General features: G+C 35.6%; 2 protein-coding genes across 3 annotated transcripts in view; one reads left to right on the forward strand and one right to left on the reverse strand.

The window, feature by feature from the left end:
• LOC135217126 (procollagen-lysine,2-oxoglutarate 5-dioxygenase 1-like) overlaps nt 1-10,000 on the forward strand; it is a 597,528-nt gene that overhangs the window by 403,813 nt on the left and 183,715 nt on the right. The window lies entirely within an intron of this gene.
• The window catches only part of LOC135217694 (immunoglobulin domain-containing protein oig-4-like), a 116,955-nt gene continuing 109,095 nt past the window's right edge, over nt 2,141-10,000 (reverse strand). For both annotated transcript variants that reach the window (XM_064253671.1, XM_064253670.1), the window contains one exon: nt 2,141-3,033. In XM_064253671.1, coding sequence (XP_064109741.1) covers nt 2,878-3,033 — 156 coding nt within the window. In that variant the 3' untranslated portion in view covers nt 2,141-2,877. The remainder of the gene's footprint in view (nt 3,034-10,000) is intronic.

Consider the following 10,000-nt stretch of genomic DNA (forward strand, 5'->3'; position numbering starts at 1 on the left):
CGTAGAAATATATAATCCTTCGGGCCAGCCCTTGGAGAGCTGTTAATCAGCTCAGTGGTCTGGTAAAACTTAAGATATATTAACTTTTCCTGCAGAAGGAGTGAAATACACTAGTTAGGTCATCGCTTTACTGAGCGTTGTTCTTTCAACGAAGTTTCGATAAAGGATAAAGAACTCTGGCGACTTAATCATATTTTACCTGTGACTTGGAGTTGACTTTTGACATTATTTATTTCGACGACCATTTCTATTATAGAGGACGCTCGGAATAAAATAACATAATCAGCTTTCGATAGTTGCCAGCCGTAACTTCATTAAGTATGAAATGGTCGATGCCAAAATGATGGATTGCTTCCATTTTGTTCAGTTGTACGAATGCACGTGATGTACAAAGAGAAATAAAAGGGTGAATAAACAGCAAGTAAATAACAAGCGTACACAATAAAGAAAGCATTTCGCAGTGATCGGTATCACAACAGGGCGAAAGATGTTTTCCCAGTTTATGCAAAGGGTACACAGAGAGTCCAGTTCAGTTTCAAATGTTCTTTATTCTACTTATAGTTTTATAATATTCAAATTTATATGACTCTTAGACGTAGTTAAAAATTTATTTTGAGTGATATGTGCTCGATTCTTGCCTTATATCTATGAAGCTCTCTCTCTCTCTCTCTCTCTCTCTCTCTCTCTCTCTCTCTCTCTCTCTCTCTCTCTCTCTCTCTCTCTCTCTCTCTCTCTCTCTCTTTCTGCTTGTAGACGTAGAATGTTTTCAGCTCTTATGTTGTTATTTTTAGAATCTCACATGATCATTTTTTCATTATAATTATTATTGTTACAAAGTTTCGAAAGAACCTTTTAGATAGCTTGCTAGTCAGCTTCATGATAAGTTATGATGTAAATTGTGAATCAGGGTGAAAAATGATTGCTAAATCTCTATTGCATAGAACAAGGGGCATTTTCCTTTGGGTAAACTAGATGCAAGAGAATAAGATTCCAGTTATGAGTCCATCTCCCATCATAGTGTGTTCTGCACTTGAGTAGAAACCAGTATTAGAGAATTGTCAATTTCTCTTATTTAAACTGACCCAAATCATAGGAAGCGATGCCATAGCTCCCATGGTCAGTCTTAGAAGTCAGGTTTTTGAAGATGAGGTCATGTTTATGTTGTGTCCTTTCTTCAATCATGCCGTTTGTCATACAGTGTTTTGTTTCGTTTTAAGCTCAAAGTATTTCACAACATTTCTCATTCTCCTTCTCATTTGATGGTCACACATGACGGCGCTGAATGGTCTCTGCACCAGTGGCTGGGCTTTGATCCTAAATGCCATCCATCCATTCATCAGTCCACCAGTCCCAAAGCATATAGATTGAGCCATGCAGTGTTGCAGTTGCCTAGTCGTGTTTTTTCCTTTATATTTTGGTATGGTTATTATGGCTACTCTTTGCTCTGTCGTCCATTTTGCCGTCATAATAAAAATGAATTATTTAGTATAGTAGCAGAATTGGGTTTAGAGTTTTTGTGTTGAGGCTATGTTATTTAAAGTGAAAGCGCCAAACGTGATCATTGAAGATCAGACTCCTATAGGGAATCGGGAATCTTTGCAACCTTCGTCTGGATGTTTCCTCCTTCCGACGCTGTGCTTGTTGGAGACGCATCATTTATTATTTTTATTATATCAATATTGTGTTTGAATAGTCTTTTCATAGCACCTATCTAGTACTTATAGCGGCTCTCTCTCTCTCTCTCTCTCTCTCTCTCTCTCTCTCTCTCTCTCTCTCTCCTGCTATATTCTTTTATTCGGAATTCAGTTGGGATTGAACGGGATAGTTTGTGCCCCCCACCAGAGGCTGCGGTGTTTCAATTGCAGAACGCTGTTCATTTTCCTATTCATTTTGGAAATATTTTTAGTGTTCTATTTCCACAGTATTTGGACTTTGTCATTTCTTTTATTAAATTGAATGCTCAGTAAGGATGAGATGGTGGTGTGATTACTCATACATTCAGACCTTCAAAATCCATCACAACTTTGAACCTTTTACTTCACATTCTCGATCAGAAAATATTATAATAATATTATAATATGATATTATAATATAATATTAATATATATATATATATATATATATAATGTATGGAATATATATAATTTCCATTTCACACAAATGAATGCATACATGCTCACGTACACATTAATACACACATGCATGTGTGATATGTTAGTAGTTAATATACATTATTGACATCTTTGTACGCATACCTTTATTTAAAGGATAAGATGTAACTTATGTATATTTATATATATATATATATATATATATATATATATATATATATATATATATATATATATATCTTCCCTGAAGATGGTGAATGAAAATGTGTCCAGTTTTGCCATTCAGTTTAAAATGAAAACAGACTAACTTCCAATTGCGGAAAAAACTTATTGCATTAGATGGAAGCAAATGTTCTTGATTAAAATACATTAAAATTGCTAAAGATTGACTGCAGTATTACAATAATTCTCTTGAGTATCTAAGAACTATGTGAATATATCTAGCACAGTGTTTATCGACGTGACTAAATATCATATGTTAGTGTTATACACCTTGAAATGACGCAGTTATTGCCATCTATAGCCAGGAAATAAGAAGAGAAAAATGAAGCAAAATCTTTTGGGCTACACGATCATTTTATCTCTATGAATGACCTCAATTTTGAATGACTAGACAAAAACTGACGATTGCTGCTTGAGATGCCACACAACCAATTAGTCACTGATCATTTGGAACACCTGTTGGGCGGGCATTGTGTTTAAACAGTCGCTGGTGTCCGGAGTATGCTTGCAAGGGCGTGGCAGCTTGATTGCCCTTAGCCAGCGCTTACATTCGCGTTGTGTACTGTGTGCGGAATCCCCTGTGGTCAACAGCGTGCATGTTGTTGGCCTGGCATTCGTAGTACCCAACGTCCATCGGGGTTGCTGGGTCGATCTCCATCTTGCTCTTTAGTTTGTGCTTCCCGATCTCCCACTCGTGGACCTGTTGGGGGAAAACAAAACTTGAAGCTGTCTGCTTGGGATAGGGTGCCAGTTTGCTATCTTAGAGGTGCCTGTCATTCTTATCAATCTTGTCAGCAAACATGAGATAGGTCAAATTTATGATGAAAGAAAGCCACAGTAGAGTGAATTATGAATTTAAGAAATACAGAAAGTAATAGCAGAGTAAGTTATGAATTTAAGAACTATTACGTTTTTTGGTACTACGTTTATTCATTAGGTGCATCACTGACTCATTTTTAAATTTATAATGTAGAATAGTTATTCGGAGCGAGGAAGCAGAACGTGTGATGAAATTTGTTCTTCAAATCCTTTGTTGCATTCAAGAAGAGAAGAATGATCGTCGAAGGAAATTAGCCAGTTTGCCTAATCAAGATAGAGTCAGACGTCGCAGATTTCGAGATTTGAAGATCACAGCTTCTGCTTCAAGAACTGACGTCATTTGCTCTGCAAACTAATAATGGACCTAATCGTTCACGTAAAACAATATTTCGTGCAAGAAATCCTCTCTCTTTCTCATATATATATATATATATATATATATATATATATATATATATATATATATATATATATATATCTTTATATGCCTGTGTGTATGTACATATACATACGTGGATATATATATATATATATATATATGTATAATATATTGTGTGTGTATATATATAATATATATATATATATATATATATAATATTATATATATATATATTATATATATAATATATATTATATATATATATATGTGTATGTGTGTGTGTGTGTGTGTGTGTGTGCATGTGGAGGCGGGGGAGTTTATGGGTAGTGTACCCATGTATATACAGTATATTTCATTCACGGTCATCAAATTTTTATGAGAAAGTCGAGCATGACAATTGTCAATTGTATGTAAAATGGCCGTTCGAATCCTGTTCCTGGAATGATCCTCGTGAAACGTTTTGGGAAAATGCCACTGGCCGAGGACAAAACTGTCAGCGTAGTGCAATTAGCACTGTTCTAAAAGTCATCTTGTTTGTGATTCCTTCAGTTTTGCGGAAAACGAATTTATTACCATTCGTTTTTTTTTTTTTCGTTTCCACATGACTTCATTTTACATGTAATTTTTCACGTTGAATTCCTGGAAGATTATCATCAGGATATATATATATATATATATATATATATATATATATATATATATATATATATATTTTATATATATATACTGTTATATGAGTAGAGGTACGAAATTCCAAGCAGTGAGTATCACAGAAGCATTTTGAAAGACTGCATGAAACTAATGGAATGGAACCTAAACTAACATAAATAAAAAATGCGAGAAAAAATTGGTTGAATCCAGGTCAAAAAGAAAAAAGGCAAACAGATTGTGGCCCTGCACTGGCTTTTGAAATGTCCGGCTAACTTTTCCTTTCCCCGTTGTATTGGGAAAGGGCAAGAAAAAGTGGAGGGGCAAGTTTAATTAGAGACTTGCACTTTCAGGGTGCCTTTTGGAGAATGTGAGTGAATGTCTTGATGCATCCACAAATGGTCCATTGGTTGCAGAGACCATGTATAAATGATGGCCACCAGAGGAAGAAAGGAAATCTATTGACGTGCCACTAATTGGCTCTGTTAGGTAGTTTTTTTTTTATTCGTTTACAAAGGACTGCCCAGTAACTACGCATTGTTAACAAGGTTGCCGAATATCATAATGATCCGAACGTCACTTTTAGATATATAATTAATCACTGCTGATATATATGCTCTCTGCAAACGATTTGGAACAATATTGCGTAACGTGTCATTTTGGTGATTCAATTTTGTTGTGGGAGGGGGTCCAATAGAAAGGAATGAGGGAAATATTTATTAACATGAGTTTCCTTTTATTTTGGTTTATATGTATTTTAACACATTATTGTTTACTACATTCGATTTAGGCTGGTATATAATTACCATTTGCTTCTTTGCTACGATAAGAATTTTTGTAATTTCGAATAAAAAAAATGCAGAGATACGCTTCATATTATTATTATTACTATTATTATTTTTTTTTTTTTTTTTTTTTTTTTTTTTTTTTTTTTTGCTCTATCACAGTCCTCCAATTCGACTGGGTGGTATTTATAGTGTGGGGTTCCGGGTCTGCATCCTGCCTCCTTAGGAGTCCATCAACTTTTCCTTACTATGTGTGCCGTTTCTAGGATCACACTCTTCTGCATGAGTCCTGGAGCTACTTCAGCCTCTAGTTTTTCTAGATTCCTTTTCAGGGATCTTGGGATCGTGCCTAGTGCTCCTATGATTATGGGTACGATTTCCACTGGGCATATCCCATATCCTTCTTATATTTTCAGATCTTGATACTTATGCTTTTTTTCCCTCTCTTTCTCTTCAACTCTGGTGTCCCATGGTATTGCGACATCAATGAGTGATATATTATTATTATTATTATTATTATTATTATTATTATTATTATTATTAATTTTTTCTTAATACTCATATTGTAAGGGATTCCGCACAGCCAATACGTATTGATCTCAATGGGTACTATTACTCTTAGAGTTCCGTAAAAGATATTCTGACATGCTCTGATTTTTTCTAACATTATACAAGTAAGCCATGATTTTACTTGAACCTATATTTGCTTACTGATGAACCTAATCATTTTAGATCATTTATGTAGCTTAAACCTTATTTTTTAAATTACACTGTTAAGATTGTTAATTATGTTTCCACATGTTATTTTTATTTTTGCGGAATGTAAGAGGGAACATTGAATTTTATTAAAGCAAACAAATGAAAAACTGACTCAATTAAAGGACCCAGAGTAGAAGATCCGAAGCCATTTCCTGCTGAGTGACCAGCACAAATAGACACACACAAAAACGTACACGCACACAAACACACACACACACACACACCTACACTGCTCTTCTCTCCCCTTGTGTGTTCACCTCATGCTCGGATTTCATCTTTTCCCCTCTTCCATCATGGATTCTCTCTCTCTCTCTCTCTCTCTCTCTCTCTCTCTCTCTCTCTCTCTCTCAATGCCTTTGTCCTAACTCTATTTATTCCCTTTAGTTGAGCCAACATTTCTCCCGCACTTTGTTCATTAAGAGTTATTTTTTCGGTATTGTCGTTATTCCATATCACGCGGTCATGTGTACCTTTTAATTCATCGTCGAATCCTCATTACATCCTCGTGGCCAGAATTAAAGTTTGCCGCAGATTCAAAGGATCTGCCGAGTCTTCCGGTCTGTTTTTCGTCTCGGTTTCCAAGGCGTCGGGTTTCCGATGACTCTGCTGTTTCATTGCGTTGGAGGTCATTGAAGGGCTCCATTCGGTGATCAAGAAGACTTGGGTGTCCTGTTGTTATCAGAGCGAGCTCTCGGCCTCCGCTTTCATTGCGCTCTTTCTGCTCACTGTTTTGTCGAAGTGATTGTTGCTGGTGATATTTGCGTTACCCTCATTTTTTTTCTATAAACTCCCATCGGGAGGAAAAGGTAAGAAGATTGACGATTTCATTTTGCCTTCTTCCCCCTCCCCCCCCAGCTGTGTGTGTGTATATATATAAAATATATATATCTATATATATATATATATATATATATATATATATATATATGTATCATATATGATATATATTATATATATATATATTATAATATATATATAGATATATATATATATATATATATACGTATATACGTATATCTATATATATATATATATATATATAATATTATATATTATATATTTATATCTATATATATATATATATATATATATATATATATTATAATATATATATAATGTGTGTGAGTGTACCGTCGACCTTCTTACCTTTTACACACATATATTATTCGAGCTACAAATGTCCTTTAATATCTAATTCGCTCTACTTCGGAAATAATATATTTCCATATATGTAAATCCGAAAGCGAAGTTTTTAGTTGATAATAATTTCGTCCTCTCGTGGGTTCGAACCACCGCCCAGCGGACAGAGAGGATGAAATTATTGTCAACTAAAAAATTCCCCTTCGGTTTACATATATGAAAATAAATTAATTCCGAGGTAGAGCGAATTAGATGTTGAAGGACATTTGTAGCTCGAATACTTTATATGAATCAGTCATGTGATAATTATTCATATATATATATATATATATATATATGTATATATATATATATATATATATATATGTGTGTGTGTGTGTGTGTGTGTGTGTGTGTATACTCGGTTGGCATAGCATCCGTGTACAAAGGTAAATGTTCCGGTACTGCATTTACCTGCATGTTAGTTAGTAGCTGAATTTTATGCTGAAATTACGTGGTCCTGAAGCAGGGAAAGCACAAGTCGCTCGTCTGTGTCACATCTTCTTTAAGTCTATATGGATTTTCCCCCGATATGTGACAAATGCTGCTTTTCCGAAGCTGTTTGTGCAAACGTTATCTTGACCTGTGGAAGACTTATTGCAAGGAACCACATCTCTCTCTCTCTCTCCTCTCTCCTCTCCCTTCTCTCTCTATCTCTCTCTCTCTCTCCTCTCTCTCTCTATATATATATAGTATATATATCATATATATAAATTTATTCAAGATTTTGTCGTTTATCATCTGAATTAATTCAGTAGTGTCCTGCCCCACCTCGGTAGCCGCGAGTTCGATTCTCAGACACTTCATTGAGGTGTGAGAGATGTGTATTTCTGGTGACAGAAGGTCACTCTCGACGTGGTTCGGAAGTCACGTAAAGCCGTTGGTCCCGTTTGTGAATAACCACTGGTTCCATGCAACGTAAAATCACCATACAAACAAACAGTAGTGTCCCCTCATTCTCATTACCCCTCTTACCATAGGTTCCCTTTTTAAGTATTGATGACATAGAATGGTGTGTATTTATATTTTCTTGCCCCCGATGTAGTCGATGCCTCTCGTAGGTTAGTTACTAAAAGTCCGCATCGATTGTCACAGAGATGTTAGCTATCGTACTGGGCTCCACCTGTCGAGTCCAGAGTTTTCCAGTATACGAAAGCTTGTGAAAAAAAAAAAAATGCGAAATAATGATTGGATACGATTCATTCAAAATTTTGTCCAGGGTTCGTTCACCTCAGCAGCTGGCTCTTCTCGAGTCACTATATAAAACAGGTAGTTCCGAAGTTAAACAACCAAACTGCCTCCATCCCTCTTTTCTCAGCATATGTTTACCCTGGTCTTTTAAAAAGGTTTCTTATCACTCGTATGATTTCATTCCACTTGGATGGTAATACAAATATCCGAGCATTATATATATATATATATATATATATATATATATATATATATATATATATATATATATATATATTCAGCATGAATAATTCAACTGATATTATATAGAGAAGGTAAAGAAATAATTAGTTTTTCTAGTATTAATACTGTTTTGGGTTATGATATAAAACCAGGGAAATATCGACGAAAAATCAGCTTCAGTCAATTGACACTTTAAAAAACAAAGTCTTTCAGAACAACATGATTATTACTTCACTGTGTCTTGGTAACAATGATTTAAAGAACCATTGCTTAGGAGAGAGAGAAACAGACTCGTTTCTCAAAAAAAAAAAAAAAAAATCCTTCGCCTTAAAATGTAATTTCCTCAAGTTAGGGCCTCGAATATCGAAGCGATATTCGCCCATGACCTTCTCTCGAAAAGTCCTTATCACTCTGATATTGTTATAAGCGATTTTCCTATCCGGTTATCTGTCTATTCTTGTCGTCATACGCTATGGCAGTGGTTCTTACCCTTTTTCAGTGCCCGTACCCTTGAGATCTCAGAAAATGTTCTCGTAACACCATACAGTATAAACATATGGAAATATTCAGTGAATATCATTGCACTGGCTATCATGTCTCGTACCCCCAGGTTAAAGGTTTCGTGCCCACAGGTACCCCAGGTTAAGAACCACTGCGGTAAGAGGTCTTCGTGACAGATCGTGGAAAATCTGAGTCTTGCTAGATGTTTATTAAGTAAATAGAGGAAATAGAAAATCCTAAAAAGTTCAGCTCAGTGGCGTGATCGGTATGGTCTTGGCCTGCCACCTCGGTGGCCGCGAGTTCGATTCTCGGGCATTCCATTGAGGAGTGAGAGATGTGTATTTCTGGTGATTGAAGTTCACTCTCGACGTGGTTCGGAAGTCACGTCAAGCCGTTGGTCCCGTTGCGGAATAACCGCCGGTTCCATGCAACGTAAAAACCCCATACAAACAAACTGAATAACCACTGGTTCCATGCAACGTTAACACACGCCATACAAGCAATAACAAGTTCAGTTTTTGTAATGTGTTGTAAATAGATTTATTGTTGATTTATTTATTTGTCAGTCCATCTGTTTGGGTGTGTAATTAAATACATAGAGCGTTTCTAATCTTCATAAAACACGCTCAATATTTCACGGGGAAAAGATAAGTCTGTGCTCTTTGAAACAGTAAACTGACACTCGGACTCTCGTATACAGTCCTCATACACACTTTTTATGAAGATATGAATATTTTTCCGTTGTACCGAAAATATCTCATTTCGTTATGAATATTTGATAGTTGGTCATTCATACGCAAATACGTAGGATTCAGATGAAATTAGTTATAGTTATTTTTCCGAGTGGAACGCAAAGGAAATTTTAGGGCCTCAACATTATGCTAACTTTGACGCACTGCTCAGAGGCATTTGGGTTTTGCATGTTCGTGAAATAACATTAGGTAGTCTGAGTATATTTAGTCTGTGTATGAGGGAGTATTTCTTGTTAAGGAAATGGCATTTTGTTAGCTACGTGTACGTGTAAGGTGTTTCGCATATTCATAGCATAGCTTTTTGTCAGCCTAATTTGTACATTTATAAATTCTCTCTCTCTCTCTCTCTCTCTCTCTCTCTCTCTCTCTCTCTCTCTCTCTCTCTCTCTCTCTGTACATGTTTTGATGTCCGGAAAATAGTAGCATTCTGTC

Source organism: Macrobrachium nipponense, chromosome 7 (assembly GCF_015104395.2).
Source record: "Macrobrachium nipponense isolate FS-2020 chromosome 7, ASM1510439v2, whole genome shotgun sequence".
Classification (NCBI taxonomy): Eukaryota; Metazoa; Arthropoda; class Malacostraca; order Decapoda; family Palaemonidae; genus Macrobrachium; species Macrobrachium nipponense.